Source organism: Bos taurus, chromosome 3, assembly GCF_002263795.3.
Source record: "Bos taurus isolate L1 Dominette 01449 registration number 42190680 breed Hereford chromosome 3, ARS-UCD2.0, whole genome shotgun sequence".
Taxonomy (NCBI): domain Eukaryota; kingdom Metazoa; phylum Chordata; class Mammalia; order Artiodactyla; family Bovidae; genus Bos; species Bos taurus.
In genome coordinates this window covers 97,505,200-97,526,560 of record NC_037330.1, presented here as the reverse complement: position 1 = coordinate 97,526,560, position 21,361 = coordinate 97,505,200, and the positions used below count along the sequence as shown (strand labels likewise).

Sequence of the window (21,361 nt, the reverse complement as noted above, 5' to 3'; positions counted from 1 at the left end):
GAGAACTGAGAGATACTGTGCCTAGGTGTGTTACTCATATTTTCTTATACAGTATGTAGATACAACCCTGTGAGACAGGTGTCATGGACCACAGCCTTGTCTAACTCAATGAAACGATGGGCCATGCTGTGTAGGGCCACCCAAGACAGACGGGTCATGGTGGAGAGTTCTGACAAAAATTGGCCCACTGGAGAAGGGAATGGCAAACCACATCAGTATTCTTGCCTTGAGAACCCCATGAACAGTATGAAAAGGCAAAAAGATAGGACACTGAAAGATGAACTCCCCAGGTTGGTAGGGGCCCAAAATGCTACTGGAGATCAGTGAAGAAATAACTCCAAAAAGAATGAAGAGATGGAGCCAAAGCAAAAACAACACGCAGTTGTGGATGTGACTGGTGATGGAAGTAAAGCCCAATGCTGTAAAGAACAATATTGCATAGGAATCTGGAATGTCAGGTCCATGAATCAAGGCAAATTGGAACTGGTCAAACAGGAGATGGCAAGAGTGAACATCGACTTTCTAGGAATCAGCGAACTGAAATGGACTGGAATGGGTGAATTTAACTCAGATGACCATTATATCTACTACTGTGGGCAGGAATCCCTTAGAAGAAATGGAGTAGCCATCATAGTCAACAAAAAGAGTCCACAATGCAGTACTTGGATGCAATCTCAAAACGACAGAATGATCTCTGTTTGTTTCCAAGGCAAACCATTCATTATCATTCAATATCACAGTAATCCAAGTATATGCTCTGACCAGAAATGCTGAAGAAGCCAAAGTTGAACAGTTTTATGAAGACCTACAAGACCTTCTAGAACTAAAACCCCAAAAGATGTCCTTTTCATTATAGGGGACTCATATGCAAAAGTAGGAAGTCAAGAAATACCTGGAGTAACAGGCACATTTGGTCTTAGAGTACAGAATGATGCAGGGCAAAAGCTAACAGAGTTTTCCCAAGAGAACACACTGGTCATAGCAAATACCCTCTTCCAACTCTACACATGGACATCACCAGATGGTCAATACCAATTTCAGATTGATTATATTCTTTGCAACCAAAGATGGAGAAGCTCTATACAGTCAGCAAAAACAAGACCAGGAGCTGACTGTGGCTCAGATCATGAACTTTTTATTGCCAAATTCAGACTTAAATTGAAGAAAGTAGGGAAAATCACTAGACCCCCATTCAGGTATGACCTAAATCAAATACCGTACGATTGTGCAGTGGAAATGAGAAGTAGATTCAAGGGATTAGATCTGATAGACAGAGTGCCTGAAGAACTTTGGATGGAGGTTATGACACTGTACAGGAGGCAGAGATCAAGATCATACCCCAAAAAAAGAAATGCAAAAAGGCAAAATGGTTGTCTGAGGAGGCCTTACAAATAGCTGAGAAAAGAAGAGAAGCAAAAGGCAAAGGAGAAAAGGAAAGATACACTCATTTGAATGCAGATTTCCAAAGAATAGCAAGGAGAGATGAGAAGGCCTTCCTCAGTGATCAGTGCAAAGTAATAGAGGAAAACAATAGAATGGGAAAGACTAGAGATCTCTTCAAGAAAATTAGAGATACCAAGGGAACATTTCATGCAAAGATGGGCACAATAAGACAGAAATGGTATGGACCTAACAGAAGCAGAAGATATTAAGAAGAGGTGGCAAGAATACACAGAACTATACAAGAAAGATCTTCATGACCCAGATAACCACAATAGTGGCATCACTCATCTAGAGCCAGACATCCTGGAATGTGAAGTCAAGTGGGCCTTAGGAAGCATCACTTTGAACAAAGCTAATGGAGGTGATGGAATTCCAGTTGAACTATTTATTTCATATCCTAAAAGATGATGTTGTGAATGTGCCACACTCAATATGCCAGCAGATATGGAAAACTCAGCAGTGGACATAGGACTTGAAAAGGTCAGTTTTCATTCCAGTCCCAAAGAAAGGCAATGCCAAAGAATGTTCAAACCACTGCACAACTGCACTCATCTCACACGCTAGCAAAGTAACGCCCAAAACTCTCTAAGCCAGGCTTCAACAGTACATGAACTGTGAACTTCCAGATGTTCAAGCTGGATTTAGAAAAGGCAGAGGAACCAAAGATCAAATTGCCAATATCCACTGGATCATCAAAAAACAAAGTGTTCCAAAAAATATCTACTTCTGCTTTATTGACTATGCCAAGGCTTTTGACTGTGTGAATCACAACAAACTGTGGAAAATTCTTCAAGAGATGGGAATGCCAGACCACCTGACCTGCCTCTTGAGAAATCTGCATGCAGATCAGGAAGCAACAAAACTGGCCATGGAACAACAGACTGGTTCCAAATCAGGAAGGGAGTACGTCAAGGCTGTATAGTGTCACCCTGTTTGTTTAACTTATGTGCAGAGTACATCATGTGAAATGTCGGGCTGGATGAAGCACAAGCTGGAATCAAGATTGCCAGGAGAAATATCAATAACCTCAGATAGGCAGATAATACCACCCTTATGGCAGAAAGCAAAGAAGAACTAAAGAGCCTCTTGATGAAAGTGAAAGAGGAGAGTGAAAAACTTGGCTTAAAGCTCAACATTCAGAAAACTAAGATCATGGCATCTGGTCCCTTCACTTCATGGCAAATAGATGGGGAAACAATGGAAACAGTGACAGACTTTATTTTCTTGGGCTCCAAAATCACTGCAGATGGTGACTACAGCCATGAAATTAAAAGACGCTTGCTCCTTAGAAGAAAAACTATGACCAATCTAGACAGCATATTAAAAAGCAGAGACATTACTTTGCCAACAAAGGTCCGTCTAATCAAAGCTATGGTTTTTCCAGTAGTCATGTGTGGATGTGAGAGTTGGACTTTAAAGAAAGCTGAGCACTGAAGAATTGATGCTTTTGAGCTGTGTTGTTGGAGAAGACTCTTGAGAGTCCCTTGGGCTGCAAGGAGATCCAACCAGTCCATCCTAAAGGAAATCAGTCCTGAATATTCTTTTGGAAGGACTGATGCTGAAGCTAAAATTCCAATGCTTTGGCCACCTGATGTGAAGAACTGACACATTGGAAAAGACCCTGATATTGGAAAGATTGAAGGCAAGAGGAGAGGGGTCGATGGAGGATGAGATGTTTGGATGGTGTCATGGACTCAATGGACATGATTTTGAGTAAACTCTGGGAGTTGGTGATGGACAGGGAAGCCTGGCATGCTGCAGCCCATGGGTTGCAAAGAGTCAGACACAACTCAGTGACTGAACTGACTGAACTGAGACAGGTATAATAGTCTCATTTTTAAGATGAGAAAACTAAAGATAAAGGAGATTGAGAACTTTTTCAAGGTCATATACTCATAAGTGGCAGTAAAGATCTGAACACAGGGCTATCCAAATCCAGAGTGTTCACTCTGTTTTTTTTTTTTTTTTTAATTCTTTGATTTCTGGGCATCACTTTTATTTTGGCAGTGATTATTACCATGCCTGCATTTTATTCTGGTTTTCTTCTTCTTTTTTAATAAATCTTTTGGCTACACTGCACAGCATGTGGGATCTTAGTTCCCTGACCAGGGATTGAACCCATATCTTCTGCATTGGCAGCACAGAGTCTTAACCACTGGACTGCCAGAGAAATCCCCAGAGTCCTCACTATTTCCTGTGCAACCTTCCCTAGGTGGGAAATGGCAGAATGGAATTCAAGCTCTTTATTAGTCCACGAAGAAACAAGATTGCCCCCTTCAACTCTGCAGAGGGTTATGAGCATTCTGCATGATTTCAGAAGAGAGAATTTAAGTGGCCTCAGAAGTTTCAGTCAAGTAGATTTTTAGCTCAACATAAAAACTTCTTAGTGATGGCAATAATTGGATGGACTCTTTGGTAGGAAGATGAATTCTGCATGCCTGGAGGAATGGGCATTTACTTTCAGTAAACAGGAGATCTGGATGGAGGACCTTAACATTCACTTTTGACACTTAGGTTCCATGAGCCTATGAAGCTGCTTGGCAGAAACTGATTCATCCCTTCAATAGAAGTGATGAAAAGATCTGTTGATATGTCTATTTGCAGATATAAAAGTAACAATATGTCCAAGGTAAACAAACACATTGATCCAGAGAAAACTACATACAGAAAATGAAATGAATTCTGCTGGAAATTCTTACAAGTTAAGCTTTCAGTTTGTATAAACAAGAAACCAAATTCTGGAGAGATGTGCAGACTCGGAAATAACCAAAGGAATTAGAATGAGGTACTGATTTTCACTGTTAGGTTGGAAAAATAATTTAAAACATAGTCACATGCATTATATGTATCAAGAATGATAAATTTGCTACTCCTGTTGACCCAGGTAAAATGAACCCAAGAAAATGACAGAAAATATAAAGGGGAAATCTAGGCACACAAAAATCTTCATAGACATTTTATTTATTTATAAACAACCTAAAAATTCAAGGGCGGGCAATGGGCTGGCTAGTGGTAGCGTGGAGGCTGAGGTGGGTGAATAAAGCTGGAAGGTGGACTGTGAGCCTAGTTGCCCAGCACAGGGAAAAGCCCATGAGTACTGAGCACTGTGGGATGAGCACAGGATGTCTGGAGGGCCAAAGGCAGGTTTGAAAGCCAAGGTCACCATGTAAAAGGTCAGAGCAGGTCAGAGACAGGATAGGCACACACACAGGTGAGGCCTGAAGGAGTGTGAGGAGAGGAAAACCAACATTAACACTGGTGGCCATTCATCCACTCTCGTTAGGGTACCTTAATTACATCCTCAGTCCTCCTAACAACCCCCAAACCAGGCACTACTTTCTCCAGTTTACAGATGAAGCCAGCGTTCAGAAAGCTGCAGGAACTTGCCTCAAGTGAGGTTCCAGGTGTTAGAGTTGGGACCTGATCTCAGATGCACTGAACTTCTAAACTCAAGCTCATTCCATCACTGCACTGGACCCAAGTATGCAGAGAGGCCTTCTGTGGACTGGCAGCCCTGTGGGTTGGCCCCACAGCCGGCCAGGTGGCTGACCCAACTGTAGCTTGATGTCCATTCACTGGGTGGATGTCTGAACTGATGCCTATACATTTCATGGAGCAGCAGGGAAATATGTTAAACAGAAAGGGAAGGATATAAACTTGATCATACGCTATGACCATAGGTATGTAAAATACACATTTATGCTCTTGAACGAAGGACTAGAAGAAATACATCACAATGCTTGCATCTGTGCAATTTGGAATGTTTCCCCTATTTTCCCAAAGATTTCTATAAAGTGGTTTTCATTTCTTCATAATTTCCAAAAAAAGTCATAATTTAGAAATGCATCTAAGAAACCCATGGGCACAGAACAGTCACTGTTATTTACCTCATCTAGAAAGTAAAAATAAGCCACATCTTTCTGTTTGGTTTGGCAACAGAGAACTCATGGCTGGGACTTCTGAAGACAGGGTCCAAACCTCATCAATTCAGGCTCTGCCAACTCAGGATTGACTGTTCTGTCCTGCACGCTCACTGGCCTGTCACAGGAGGCAAAAGGAACAATCTAAGTGTAAAAGCAATGGGAAATCATTGACGCCTACACTGAAAGTCACCTTCTGCATCATGTCCACAGCATTTGGTGAGCATGGAAGGGTAACTTTGGACAAAGCTTGTGGGCAGATCCTCAGCTATTTAACAGGAAATTTATTCTCAGTTTCAAATATTGCCAGGCACTTTAGAAGGCGCATGTCTTTTTACTTAGGAAACATTCTTGCTCCTTTATTAAAGCAGGACTTCTAATGAGCCTACTAGACTGGTGTTATTCAAAACTGGCCTGGTGTGTGGTGTGCATATTCAGTCATAACCAACTCTTTGCGACCCCCTGGACTGTAGCCAGCTAAGCTCCTCTGTCCATGGGATTTCCCAGGCAAGAATACTGGAGTGGGTTGCCATTTCCTACCCAGGGAATCTTGCCAACCCAGGGATAGAACCCGTATCTTCTGCATTGGCAGGTGGATTCTTTACCATTGAGCCACGGGGGCAGATATTGGCAGTACTGTTAAAATACATGTTTCCAGCTCTATCCCAGATCTACTGAATCCAGCTCTCTAAACCAAAGCCCAGGAATCTGTATTTTAAGTACCTCAGCAAATTCTTAAGATTGGGCAAGTTTGGGAAATTCCCTGCTACATGAAATGAACTTGAGCTTTGTGTTATGTATTTGAATGTAATGAAACTGTAGATCCCCATGAATGGTACTGTCATTTCTCATCTCTCCAAATGGCTTGAATTAATGAGACCAATTTCCATTGATTGGTTACTAATGTTGGGCCTCTCCTAAACATGCTCTGAGATTACATGGCTAGATTCTCAGCCCAGACCATAATATTCCACTCAGCTTTCAGTGGCAATCAAAGGGCAGATTTTGCCTAGATCTGGATTCTGACTCAGCTCCACCACTGACAAGTCTGAGACCCTGGCCAAAAAGTTATTTAACCTTTTCTGAGTCTATTTCCTCTTTTGTATGAATATAAGAACAGTGGCCCTGCCTTCATATAAGAGTCACAGTGCATCAGGTGTACAATAGGTGCCCAAAAAGTCTCAGTCTAACTAGGGTATAAAAACACCTGCCCCACCCATCCAGATTCCCCATCAGAAACAGCTCTTAAGCCCTTTCTTGTCACATCCATGTCTGATTTTATTCTGCCTTACAAGCTAAGGATCAATAACATCTGCATGGCTCTTTGAGACTCATTTCCCAGATATTAGCCAGCTCCTTTTCCAGATATTACCCAGATTACTTTCCACAACAGTGCTGAGTTAGGAATCATTACCTCCGCTTTAGAAGAAATGAGCTCCAGAAGGGTCAAGTGACCTTCTGAAGAGTGGTAAAGTCACGATGTGAACTCAGACCCCACAGTCTCTCACAACCCTGCTCTGTCTCTGATGTATAAGCTGTACATTACCTAAAGCACTTCCACGTCACAGCATTTTAAACATATATTTCCATGACTCTTGCCACACTGTCAACCTAAAAGTACCTTTCAGCAGGTATCATATCATATTGGTCTTTGTAGGGAAATGCATGGAGGCTTTCAGTGTTTGTCATGCTTAGGGAGCAAAGGGGATAAGCTCAAATATGATGTATGCTTTTCCCAAGCCTCTCATGCATTCCACATTACTAATGCCCAAGCTGCCCCCGCCATTTAAATGAACACATCTTAATAACAAGAATTTACTGAATTCTATTAAGTGTCACAAACTCTGCTTACTTAATCAATTAACTTATGCTAGACACTTAGAACAGTCCTGGCACATATTAAGTATCTGTTATTGTTGTTATTATTATTTAATTATTCACAGAGCCTGTGTGGTATGCATTATTTTCCTCATTGTACTGGCAAGGACTTTGAGAAGTTAAGTGCATGGTTCAAGATCACATTGCTAGTCTGTGGAGAGCTGGGAAAACACCATAAAAGGAAATTCACACTTATACAACCTATTAGCAAGCATATAATATTTCATGTTAGAGAGAATTATTTTATGTACTAAAATAAAACTTCTCATAAAGGTAGCCACATCCACTATTCAGCCTAGTGACCCTGAGCCTTTGCTTACAGACCACCAATGACCTAACGGTTTACTAGATAAAGCATTAGAGAAACCAGACGCCAAAGTTTTCCAACCAATGTCTAAAAGTCAATAACCAGAAATGACTGCCAATATTTATTGAGCAGCACACACACACACACATATATATGTGTGCATGTGTATATATATGTGTGTGTGTGTGTGTGTGTGTGTGTGTTGCTCAGCTGTGCCCGACTCTTTGCAACCCCATGGATTATATACATTCCACGGAATTCTCCAGGCCAAAATAGTCAAGTGGGTAGCCGTTCGCTTCTCCAGGGGATCCTCCCAACCCAGGGATGGAACCCAGGTTTCCCACATTGCAGGTGGATTCTTTACCGGCTGAGCCACCAGGGAAGCCCGATGCTGACTTCATAGGCACAGGCATTACAGAAAGGAAGTGTCAATCAACAGGAAGATCAAATGTGGTTTGCTTGATTGTGCACCAGGCACTTTAGAGATGCAGGTACTGAATGAGATACAAATTACGCAACTTGAAAGATCACTTGAGATACAAGATAGGATAAATGAAGTGACACCAGGTGATGTTGCCTCCAACTTCCTGAAGGTGACCCTGAACCACATCTAAATTACCATCCCCTCACACTCTTTTACAGATTGACTCAAATTATCAGGGGAGCTGAGTCTCAGATCACATTGAGGGAGAGGTGACTGGACCTAGATCTGTCCTCTGAGGTAAGAGAAAGTAATCTGCTTCAAGACAGCCCTTCAGATCTGCAGACAGAAGTTACATCCATTATGAATTTTCTTTCCTTCAGCCTGAATGTTCTGCCCCTCAAAGGACACTGGTCATGTCCATTGTACACTTAATATCCATCCTTAAATAAATGAGGATAAAGATTGTCTACAGCAAAGAATTAATGAAGCTTTATTATAGAACAAAATAGAGGAACAAAGATAGAAGTCCTTGAATGGTAAAAATATCAGCTCAAATTCTTGGCCGAGTGATAGGCAACTCAGAGTCACTTCATCCCCTTCCAAAAGGACAGGATTTTCACCATCCCCGGAACAACTCTGGTGCCAGGTTGCTGCCTGAATCTCAGCAAATCCATCTGCGGTCTTTGGAGTGAGAAGTCCAAGTTCAGAACAGGCCGGCTGACCCCAGAACCCTACTGGCTCCTGGCCCGCACACCACCATGCATGGTGGGGTCTGATCTGGACAACACCATCGCCCGCAAATCACACGCCAAGCAAGGAAAACGAGAAGGCTTTATGAAAAATCCAAAGTTTATTGCAAATTGTATTTTGCTTCCCTTCGTTCTTCATTTTTACAGGATTTATTGATATCCATGATTTTTTCACAGATGTACTTGTTGACTTTGGAGAGTCTCTGTGCAATTTCAGTTTCATCCACAGTTTCTTGTGCTATTCTGTCATACAAACACTCTAGACAGGGAAAAGAAACAAGAAGGCCAAGGATTAATGGTGCATTCAAGTACATATCTTTACGGGAGAGAAAAGAAAATGTGCCTCCTGACATACTTCCAAAGTACCAATTCACATAACTGGCACAGCTGCCTTTTAAAATTTTCAACACAAAATGTACTGAGAAAAAGAGATCTACACTGTAAATTTATACTTTAAAAATAAAGATACAATGCCTATGTGCCCACTCCCCTGGTTAATGGGGTCCCTCTGAAGCTCCCAGACACTCCTCCCCCATCCTACCCTCTCCTTGTCCTCACCAGAGGTAACTGCTCTCCTGAATTTCTTTTTCATGTTAACACATACGCACACATCTTTATGCAGATGGTGACTGCAGCCATGAAATTAAAAGACACTTGCTCCTTGGAAGAAAAGCTATGACAAACTTAGATAGCATATTAAAAAGCAGAGACATTACTTTGCCAACAAAGGTCTGTCTAGTCAAAGCTATGATTTCTCCAGTAGTCATGTATGGATGTGAGAGTTGGACTATAAAGAAAGCTGAACACAGAAGAATTGATGCTTTTGAACTGTAGTGTTGGAGAAGACTCTTGAGAGTCCCTTGAACTGCAAGGAGATCAAACAAGTCCATCCTAAAGGAAATCAGTCCTGAATATTCATTGGAAGGACTGATGCTGAAGCTGAAACTCCAATACTTTGGCCACCAGATGCGAAGAACTGATTCATTGAAAAAGACACTGATGCTGGGAAAGATTGAAGTCAGGAGGAGAAGGGGACGACAGAGGATGAGATGGTTGGACGGCATCACCGACTTGATGGACATGAGTTTGAGTAAGCTCTGGGAGTTGGTGATGGACAGGGAAGCCTGGTGTGCTGCAGTCCATGGGGTCACAGAGTCGGACATGACTGAGTGACTGACACATCTTTAAATAACGTATCATCTACTCTTCCCCTGTTTTGAACGTTTTACAAGTGTCTCCCTACTCTGTATATCCATCTGACTTTCTTTTTTTCCACTCAGTATTGAGAGCTACCCATGCTGAAGTGTGAGTGCAGCTGCAGGTCATTTCTTTTCACTGATGAGTAGTGTTCTATTGTCCGACTAATCCACCACTGACTGACCCACTTTACTGTCAGTGAATACTTGGATTGTTTGCTGTGTTCTGCAATTACAGGCACTTAGGCTCTGTGTCCTGGGGCAGACGGACAGGAAATGCCCAGTACGGGCCTTGGCTGGACCTGCCCACTGTTACAGTGTACGCATACTGAATTCTGAAGGCTTCCTGGTGGCTCAGCGGCTCAGCTGGTAAAGAATCAACCTGCTGACGCAAGAGACGTGGGTTCCATCCCTGGACTGGGAAGTCCCCCTGGACTAGGAAATGGCAACCCACTTCAGTATTCTTGCCGGGAAAATTCTATGAATAGAGGAGCCTGGTGGACTACAGCCCATGGGGTCACAAAGTCGGACATGATTGAGTGTGCACAGACACACACACACAGCCCATGTCACCCCATGGGCTGTAGCCCACCAGGTTCCTCTGTTCATAGAATTTTCCCGGCAAGAATACTGGAGTGGGTTGCCACTGAACCACCAGGAAGCCCTCAAAGTTCAGTATGCATACATCTTAACTGATCGTTAAGGTTTCGGCCACCTGGTGGGTGTGAAGTGGTACCTCAGGGAGGTGATCACTAATGAGGCTGAGGACGGCCACTTGCACTGACTCAGCCATTTGCCGAGATGAGGCAGAGAGTGAGCCCCAGACGGGACCTGACTGGAACCTGATGGTGGCCTACTTCCTAGCCCGGGGACCTGAGGCAAATCATTGCCCTAGATTCCTCACCTACTCAACAAGGATAAGAAACCACATGTGATCTTTTTTAAGGCTGCCATGAAGGATGTGATACAAACATTTTGCAATTCGCAAGATTTTGTCACACTGTAAGGAACACTATACCTGTATGGGGTTGTCCTAGTTATTTTATGTATATGCCGTTGTTTGCTCCCAGGGCCTAGCACAGTGCTTGGCACAGGGGCAAGAGGAAGTAAATGCCTGTTAAATGAATAAAAGGAGGCATGAATGTTTTTCTAAGGAAACCCGAGGGGACATGATAATTCTGCACATAAGGGGACTACGGCTGTGAGTGGGAATGAACCACTGGGTATGTAGTCCTGAGCAAGATTTTTAACTTTGTTGTACCTGATCCTCCTTGTCTATAAAACAGGAATGGCAACCCAGTCTCGAGGAACTGCTATGCAGGATGAGCAAAGTCTTCCCTGGAGGAGGAGATGGCAACCCACTCCAATATTCTTGCTTAGAAAATTCCATGGACAGAGGAGCCTGGTGGGCTACAGTCCATGGGGTTACAAAGAGTCAGACAGGCCTGGGCACACACGCATGCACACACACAAAGTCTTGTCTACCAGGCCAGTGCACAGCAGGCAATCCAGTCAGTGGTGCAGAGCGTCAACACCAGCAGAAACCACGGAGACTAACTTGTGCTAACTCCTCCACCCACGTGAGACAAGACCGAAGCCTGGAGAGCAGGTAAGTGTGGGCACGATCCCCTGCGGTCTCTGCACTGAGCCCTTCCCTGGGGACACAGCCAGCCTGCCTCCTGCTGCCACTCAGGCTGCGGGTGTGTGTGCTACAGGCCTTCTTTCTCTGAAGCACGTCTCCTCCCTATGGAGAAGGGTTTAGAAGCTTTCAGCTGACCTTCACTGCTTCCTGACCAACCTGCACTTTGTCTCGTGCTGGCCCTTCCACGGGGACTGAGACGAGAAGGCAGGTAGCCTTGTCTCACCAGTCCTACCTCTGCTGACTCCATTTCCCGCCCCGCTCCAGGCTGGCCCACAAATCAGTCTTTGCTCATCTCCTTCCCAATTACCTTGGCCTCATCCTTCACCTGACTAAACCCTGCTCATTTTTCTAGATTCATTCATCTTGGAATCTCCCAGGTTGAGCCAGAGACCCCACTCTGCCTGCATTCTTGGTGCTCCCTGACACATCTGGCTTGTTCCCTATCAAATCCCTGACCGCAGTCTAATAAAATTGTGACCACACTGTCTCTCCTACAGACTAGAACCCCCTGGGGGTGCCCTCTCCAGCCCTGGGCCAGGGTAAGGCAGACAATTGCAGTGATGTTGCTGGAACCGGAACCAAATGAGGGGTGTGTCCTGCGCAGAGGACTGTCTCTAAGTTCAGGGGCTCGAATCTGGCTCTAAACCTAGTTGCTGGGCCACCTTGAGTGGGAAACTCTCTGGGTCTCAGTCTCACTGTCTGAAAGCAGGTCAAATCCGATCATCTAAGGAGATTCTTCCAGCTCCAGGGCTCTAGTTCTCTGGAAGGTAACAGGGTAGGTGAAGAGGAAAAGGAGAGAGGAGGGGGCAGGGGAGTGGGTGTGCTGGCCCCAAGAGGCCCCTGCATGAGTCAGAGAAGAGGCAGATGGAGGAAGGTTTTCAGCGGCCTCCACAGAATACCAATCACTCTCGTTTCCTGGGGGTAAGAGCACTGAATGGCCCCCGAGGTTGATTAAAAGGCTTTCATTAGGCTCCAGATATTAATCACCTGCAGTTGCCGGGAATGTCTCCCTCTGCGAGGGAGCATTTGAGATTATTGCTTAATTAACAAAGTGTATAACAGCGTTAATGTGTCCTATTAAAAAAGTTATAAAAATTAACCAGAACTCAATGCTGTGGCTCATTTGAAAACTCAGACAGTCTGCAAAAGGTCACTTGACCTTAATAAGGGTTTAACTGTCATTCTGGAGCCTGTCATTACAGTGAGACACCCCTCCAGCCCTCCTGCTCTCACCTTTCTAAAGTGATGTCCGTGTTCACCCCATTCCCCGGCTACCTGGTGAAGAGCGACTTTCAAACCAAAGAGAAGAAAAAATCCTCACCAACCCTGTGAGCACCAAGGCTTTTGTCATTTTGACATGTCCAATGTGCGTAAATGCGGTAAAGTCTTACAGAACAAACAATCTCAGTCCAGAAGACAGCCTGCATGGGAAGAACCAGTCAAAGGCAACCTTAAATAATTAGGCTAAAAACAGTGCGTGCATGCTGCGATGGGAGACAGACTTTAAGCCTGCTGGGCTGTAGCTAAAACAACAACAACAACCAACAAACTGAACTGTACATCTGTAAGACAAGAAACCCCTGGAGACCCAGGGAAGCCTGAAAGCGCACTTCAGCTCAGCTCTGGTTGAACCAGATGTATGGCCTTGGGTAAGTCAATTTCCCTCTTATTCCCTGGTATGGCAAGTATTATGGGCTCTAAAGGGTTATTTGACCAGGTACCTAGGAGGCAAAGATACAGACAGAAGAGGACAGAGGCAGGCACAGGGTGCCCTATGACTCACAACAGAAGTGTCCCCTACCCTGAGAGGTCAGGGAAGGCTTCCTGCAGGAAGGTTCTCCTAAGCACCCTTGGGCAGTGAGTAACAGCTGGCTGGGCAAAGCAGCACACGGGTTAGGTGGGCAGTCTGACCTATGCTTCTGGTGCCAGACATAGCATCTGCAAATTCCCTAACGTGAGAGAGGACAAGGCTTGTTGGAACACAGAGGCTCATTATAGTAAGACCTTAACAGTTCAAGGGAATATGCTAAAAAAAATAAGCTGGAGCTCCAGGCCAGGGGCCAGATTATGAAGGTGCTTTTATGACACGTTAAAAAGCTTCCTAGGTGACTCTGCCGCTGCTGCTAAGTTGCTTCAGTCATGTCCGACTCTGTGCGACCCCATAGACAGCAGCCCACCAGGCTCCCCCGTCCCTGGGATTCTCCAGGCAAGAACACTGGAGTGGGTTGCCATTTCCTTCTCCAATGCATGAAAGTGAAAAGTGAAAGTGAAGTCGCTCAGTCGTGTCGGACTCTTCGAGACCCCATGGACTACAGCCCACCAGCCTCCTCCATCCATGGGATTCTCCAAGCAAGAGTTCCTGGATTGGGAAGACGCCCTGAGTAGGAAATGGCAACTTGCTCCAGTATTGTTGCCTAGAAAATTCCATGGACAGAAGAGCCTGGTGGGCTACAGTCCATGGAGTCTAAAAGACTGAGCATATATAACAAGTTTACCCTTTAATAATGGGCACCAGGTGTCAGGGTGGTGGTAACAGGATCATACTTGGTTTTAGAATGATCACTCTGATTAAATATAAAGCAGCTGGGGTAAGGCAGGGGAGAAAAGAAAGCGGCAATGGGTATGGAGAGAAGTAGATGGTTTAAAAGGTATTTAGGGGCAGAACTGATGGGGAGTGAGCTGAACAAGGACTGCGGAATGAGGCATCCCTGGGTTCCTGGCAGGTGGTGGTGTGTCCTTCATCATGACTGTGAACACACAGGGCAGAGGCTCCGGGGTGAAGGAAGAGGCGAGCAGTGAGGGGTGTAGATGTGCAGGTGTCATGTGGACATCTGGGAGGAGGTGACCAGTGGCACCCAAATGCATGGATCAGGAATCTCAAAGTGTAAACTGAGGTCAAATATATATTTGCCATCAGTCACTGATTCAACAAATATTATTAAGCACTTACAACATACTGGCCCTGAGCAAGTTCTCATAAAGCTCATATTCTCATGGGGGTGGGGAAGAAAGACAGTCATCAAGCAAATAAATAAATAAGAAATGCACTGCAGACTTTAGGGAGGGTGATGTGTTAAAAGAGTGATGGCAAGGCTACTTCATCAGCTTGGACAGTTGGAAGTCAAGGACGTGGACTCGGAAGTCAAGGCCTCTCTGAATGACATGGAGGCAGAGTGTGCAGATCAGAGGAAGTGGGGACAGGAATGAACTGGGAGAGGGCCTCAGTGGTTAGAGAGCAGTGGGAACTGGGAGGTGTGGTGTGAGACGAGGCCGGAGGGGTCACCGGAGGCGGATCATCAGGCAGCAGCCAAGATGATGAGTGTGGATTTCAACTCTGGACCGTGTGCACGCCAGGGGCAATGGGAACCAAGGGGAGTGAGAGCAGCAGAGGGCAGCTTTGTAGAGGGAGAGGGAGGAGGCTGGAGACGGAGGAGAGGGCAGGGGGAGAGGAGCCCACAATGGGGACGAGAAGCCACAGGCAGGAGGAGACTTGAGGGGGCAGGATGGGTTTCTCAGTAAAGGAAGAGTGGTCACACAGGCTGGGGAGGAGGAGTCCTGCCTGCCTGGAGTGAAGAGGAGCCGGAGGAAAGCTTGGCAAGGACAGATTAAGCAGAGGGCTGGAGCGGAAGCCAGACGAGACGGCAGGGGCATTGCTAGTGCACATGGGCAGTGAGTGTCGACAACTCTTTCAGGAAACCTGGATGTGAAAAGGAAGACATGGCAGCAGCTGGGTGATGTAGGTGGCCCCTTGGGAGTGTTTCGCTTGCTTCCATAAGAAATGAGTGATCAAAGCATATTTAAGCTGGGAAGGAACCAACTGAGTGGAAGGAATAACGTACTCAGGAAGGTAGGTGGGCTGAAATTTAGAAAGAGAGAATGACCAGTCCCAAATAAGACAAGGAAACTCTTCTTTTGGACATGAGGCATAAAACTGGGTGGGGGTGGGGGGGTGGGGGGCGGTCCAGGTAAGTTTGCAGATATGGTGGATCGAAGCTGTGGGATTTATTTTTCTTTTCTCTGTGAAGGAGGAGACAAGGCCATCTTTTGAAAAAAGAGATGTGGACTTGCACGGGAAAAGTAGAGAAGCTTTAAAGAGGGTTTGGAAAATTGAGGAGTGGATGAGTGAGGGAAACTTGGAGGGCGTGGCCTGTGGGGCTGAAGACAGTAAGTCTGTAATGGCCTCAAGCCATACGGCTAAGGTGTTTTCTTCTAGATTGTCCCTTAGTAATGGGGACCAAACCAGATACAAAGAACATCATGTGAATGGGGTCCAAAGCACATACAAAATGTCTCTGGGTTCACTGGGCTGCCGGGGCAAGGGCTACGATCCGCCCTTACAGGTGGATACATCAAGCGCCTACCTCATGTGAGTGCTGCACGGGGCTTGTGTAAACAAGAGTAAACAGAACTGGGGACAGCTCAGAGTTAGGGCAAGGCAGGGCTGGGGCTCAACCTCAAGCTTATTGACATTCCTTTCCAATTTCCGCTTTCCATCGCCTCTCACTGGGAGCAGGCGGGAGGGGCCTGAAAGTTGACAAGCACTGAACGATCGTGAACTTCAATGATATGACCGTCACGAAGTCATGCCAGCCCTACAGTGCAGCTCAGCAAGGAAGGGAAACTTGTTTTCACAACTCAGGAGTAACAATGACCAAACTATCAGCCAAGCAGCCCTCTTAACCATCTGAGAGGTAAGTTTTCAGCTGAGGGCACTGGACTTGGGGGGAAAGTGGTTCACAAGAAACCGTGTGAAGAGTCGATCAGGGGACGGCTTGCAGGTCTCAGTGTGGCGTTTTTTCAGCCCTCCCTGACTGAGCTCACAGTGTGTCAGGCCCTGTATGAGGCACGGAGGACGGGGAGGTGAGTTTGACACGGTCACACTAACGTCTGAGGCAGACACGTGGCAGATGACTTTATACCATGGCGTGACAGCGACAGTCGGTCACTGGGAGGCACCAGGGACCTGCTGAGTCACATTCCAACAAGTGTAACAGAATCAGAGGTTGGCCACCCCTTGGGGAGGCAGGGCTGTGTCCCCAGGAAGGACTCTTTCTCAGGATGACCTCCTAAATTAGGCTCCATCATTTCAGACAGTGGGCAGACTACAGGTTACCTCTGCTTGTCTAAAAATAAGTGTCTGCCTAAATCAATTAACCATGAATCAGCCATCCAGGGAGGCAGCTGAGCTTCAGAACAAACCCCAGATCAGAGTCAGCCAGGTGGGTTTCAATCCAGGCTCTGAAACTTCATAGCCACGACTTCCAGTTGGTCACCTAATCTCTCTGTGTCTTGAGATCTGGACCTCCAAAATATATCCTACAATTGGCCATTTTTCTCTGTCTCCACTGCTCTGACCTCTATGGCACCACTGCATCAGCCTCTTGACTGGCTCCCATTCAGTCCCTCCCACTGAAGACTCCATATCATCTTTCTCCTGCAAGAAGAGTAAGTCAAGCTACTCATCGTGGCCTTCATGGCCCAAGACTGTCCCTTGCCCACCACCCTGGCCTCAGTCTCCCTGCACTCATGACTGCAGCTGGCTGGGGCTTCTTCACCCCTTGAGCATGTTGGCCTTTGAACCTGTTATTTATTCTGCCTTTTTCACGCCCCCTCAGAATCACATAGGACTGCCTCTTCCATATCCAGTTCCCAGCTCGAAACCACCTCTTTGAACAGGTCTTCTCCACCCACCCCAGCTAACACAGCTACTGTCTCACTCAGATATACATCACAGCCTTTCATCAATAGCTGAAATTATCTGATTTGTTTGTGGACATATTTGTGCCTGCTCCACAATCTGGTACAAGGCCTGTTCTAAATGCACACACTGACTGGTTGAGTCTTACTTTCTTCATCAAAACCTGGCAGCTGGACACTTAGAGACTAGTGGGTAGGAGCACAGCTTCTGAAGTTAGCCCTCCTGGCTAGGACTCCTGGCTCTAGTCCTAAAACTGTGTGATGTGGGTAAGTCACTTAACATCTATGTGTCCAGTTTCCACATCAAAAACAGGGATAATATTAGCAGTCAACAGAAGGGAGAGTTATGTGTTATGAAGATTAAATGAGTTAATATGGACCTGAAATATCCTGCTGCTGCTGCTGCTAAGTAGCTTTAGTTGTGTCCGACTCTGTGCGACCCCATAGACGGCAGCCCACCAGGCTCCGCCTGTCCCTGGGATTCTCCAGGCAAGAACACTGGAGTGGGTTGCCATTTCCTTCTCCAATGCATGAAAGTGAAAAGTGAAAGTGAAATCGCTCAGTCGTATCTGACTCTTAGCGACCCCATGGACTGCACCTACCAGGCTCCTCCGTCCATGGGATTTTCCAGGCAAGAGTACTGGAGTGGGGTGCCATTGCCTTCACCTGAAATATCCTAAGTGCTCAGAATAATTAACGATTATTATATTCTCTCTGCTCCCGTGTACTTTCCTGTCTCTGTAATTTGCATTACCTGTACCGTAACTAGCTTTTCTGTGTTCACCTTCGGCATGAGACTCTGAGCTCCTTGCAGATGGAGACTGTGTCTTAGCCCTTTCTAAGTCCTCCATACACAGTAGAGTCTGGTAAAGAATAAGAGCTTAGTAAACAGATGGAGAATAGGTGGGAGAGATAGAAGAGAGAAAGAAGGAAGAGGAAAGAAAGAGGAGAAAGGAAGGCAGGAGGGAAGGAAAATGAGAGTCCAGGTTAGAGCCCTACCTTTGGGGAAACAGGCAAAGAGACAGGGAGTCTCTCCAAACCCTCCCAAACCCCAGAAAAGAAGCTCAGTCTAGCAATCGTTGGTTGGTCTTCATCTCACTAAGTGCTCCAGGCACGAGGCTAGGACCCCCAGGAGCTGGTGTCCGAGCCTTGACCTTCACTTGCTCTACACAGCAGCCTCCTTTCCCAATCCCACACCTCTGTCCCAAGTACCTCTCTTTAAACATCTGCGTCCCCAGGTCTGGTGGACCCGTCAAGGCCCGCTTCAGTGACCCACTTCGCAGGGACCCTCCCTGATTTTCCAGCTAGGGGTCTCCTGCCCTCCTGAGAACCCCCTTCTGTGCCTCTCGCATGTGAGCTCCTTGAACCGCACGTGTGTCTACAGCTCATCTGCCTTGTTAATGTGAGCTTGCCCAGGACCAGGTCCGTATCTGCTCCTGTGTTCCTGTGCCCAGGCCAGGGCCTGGCACGGGGAGGCTTCAGCAGGTGTGTTGAACTGAAACGTGCCCCGTGCATTCCTGCCAGGGTTGAGGGCAGGATCTCAGTCACTGCATCTCCAGTGCAGGACTCACCTCTGACGATGCTTAGTTTGTGAGGCGAGAGGGGTGGCTTAGGGACTGCATCTTTCTTTTTTTTTGTGGCAACTCCTGTGACGCTTCTGTTCTTCAGAACATCTGTTCCCCAAATCATGACTGCCAAGTTCTTCGTGTACTTGGAATCTCCTTGGGTGACTTGCAGCTGGTGCCATTTCTCCTCATCAACCCAAATCCCGCTTCCCAGATGGACCTGAAAGGGATAAGAACGCAAGCGAGCACCTGTTTAGTCGGACAGGATGGCAGCGGGAAGCTTTTCCTGTCCTTTAAAAGACAGTGCTGCACAACTACAAGAGATCTGCTCCATAAATACTAACTACCTTTCTTTCAGGGAAATAAAAATACGCATTTACTGAACACCCGTAATGCGCCAGGCCTTATGCTAGTGCTTTATATTTACTCTCTCAGATCTTCACAGCAACCCTGGAAGGAAGGTGCTGGGACTCTATTTTCATTTCAGGTAGAAAAGCCAGGTTGGGAGAGGTGCAGCCACTTTTGAAAAGTCACTCAACTATGAAGTTGCAGAGTGCATTTATGTTGTCCGGGTGGGGCTCTCTAGGTGACTCCAGGGTACAGCGGGGTGTGGCAGCCATAGCCGCTGGAGTGGGGAGGGAAACTGCCCAGGTCCTGCCACTAGCGGAGTGTGTATGCATGTTCTTTCTGTCTCTGGCTTCAGCTTCGGGGAGCTGAGCAGGGAGAGTTAGATTTCAGCTAAGTTCTTTCTGGCTCAGAAAACCTATGATTTTAACAAATTAAACACAACCACTGTGTCCCTGGTCTGATTCTGACGGCACACAGAACAAAACACAACCTTCTGCTCCTTATAAGGGAAGCGCTCAAAGTTTCAGAGTAGAGTCCATAAACGCAGGTGTCCCAGAATAATCTAGCAAGGAGCTTTGAGATTTCCTTTTCCTTTCTGGCTCTTTTAACAACTTAAAAACCATTTGCTGATGTTAATCATTTAAAAATGAAGTTCTGACTTTGACCTTGCCATTCATGCTGTGTTTCTACCGAGTCCATGGAGGGTGGACGTGGCCTCTGTGGGGACAGTGGGAGAGGCAGCCACTGATGAGTTAAATTTTCTGAGGGGACTGGAAAGTCCCTGCCAAGGTCCTTGTCTTCAGAGACTGTCAGTCGTGGACCTTGCATGGTCAGGAGATATCCTGGGAGAGTCCTGGTCTGAGAGACACCCCGACTGACGGCAGACTGGCAGGACTCAGGGTTCAGAGATATCTGAAGAGCTCTCTACTGAAGATCGACTTGGAAAGCACAGTGAGCATGCACAGATGGGCAGACAGGTCAACCAGCAACGCTTCTTCCTTCACCAATTACTGGCATTTTCAGACCATGAACAAGAAAAAACAGAGCAACACAGCCCACCCACGAATGTCAGTAGGTAAACAATCTAACATTGCCACATCCACTTCACTTCCTTTTGCTCAAATGATCATTCAGACCTCTGCAGGCACCATATCAGATAACCAGATCCACCTGGCCTCCCTGTGCTGCAAACCTCGTGCTGCAACTCTGCTCACACAGCTTAGGAAGATAAGCAGCCCTTGAGTGGGATGTGGTGGCCTGGGGCCACTGGGCAACATCCACCCAAGGTCGAGTCTGGCCTTCTCTCTGCAGCCTGAACTGCAGGTGGGCAGTCTGTGTTCCAGATCAGGCCTGCTGGCGACTAGCTCCCTCCTGCTCCCTGTGGGACCCCAAGTCACTTCCCTGGATGACTCTGTGGCTACCCATGCAAGCACCCTGAGATAGGAGAAAACAAGGGATGTGAATTAGATTAAACACTGAAAGAGAAACCCTTGGAGATGGAGGGCAACTTCCATTTTCCAAAGGTCTTTGCTCTTTTCTACTCAAGCCTTGTTTTCCTACAACCTTTCAATTTGTTGTTCTTTAAAGAGAGGTGGTAGTCATCTTGGTCAATGTTCTTCTACAAGAGAAAGGGGACACTAATATTTCTTTGAGTACCCATTATGAACTAGGTATTCCACTCTTAGTTATAAACATAATGACCTTAAGGGATGGAAATAAGTAGAAATATTTACAGACAGGGACAGAGATTCAGAAGGACTAATTAATTTTCCTAAGACATACTATTAGGAAATTTTGGAATCAAGGTTCAACTCTAAACCTGTGTGACCCTGCAGCCCACACTCTCGTGGCCTCCTGCTGCTGCCAGTGTCATGGTGGTGCTGACGTGGTGGAAACACAGCAGATTTATGTTCATCTGGCTTTCCTCCTGGGCCTCCCTCTGCACCTGCCTGGCCACTTTGCTGGCCAGCACCCACTGTGGGTCACACTGCAGTCAGGGAAACCTGGAGAAAAGCCACTGGCTGGCCTTCCTGTCCCCAGTCCCTGCCCTGACCAACCCACGCTGTAAACACTGCCAGATCAATTCCCTAAAACACAGCTTTCCTTCTTTGACTAGATGACTTCCGCAGTCTTTCAACTGTGTTTTTATGTTAACCTTCTGGAATCTTGAACGGCCCCCTGTTTTCTGTCAC

The 21,361-nt window shown here is 46.2% G+C and overlaps 1 protein-coding gene across 9 annotated transcripts in view; it reads right to left on the bottom strand.

The window, feature by feature from the left end:
* BEND5 (BEN domain containing 5) overlaps window positions 1–21,361 on the bottom strand; it is a 1,466,135-nt gene that overhangs the window by 206,829 nt on the left and 1,237,945 nt on the right. For 2 of the 9 annotated variants that reach the window (XM_010803672.4, XM_010803670.4), the window contains 2 exons: window positions 18,828–19,041; window positions 8,435–8,980 (listed from right to left, as the gene is read on the bottom strand). The exons of 4 other annotated variants lie outside the window; for them this stretch is intronic. In XM_010803672.4, coding sequence (XP_010801974.1) covers window positions 8,823–8,980; window positions 18,828–19,041 — 372 coding nt within the window. In that variant the 3' untranslated portion in view covers window positions 8,435–8,822. Of the gene's footprint in view, window positions 1–8,434; window positions 8,981–18,827; window positions 19,042–21,361 lie in introns of those variants that run through there. 3 more of the 9 variants (NM_001190953.1, XM_059884718.1, XM_059884719.1) reach the window with 3 other exon arrangements.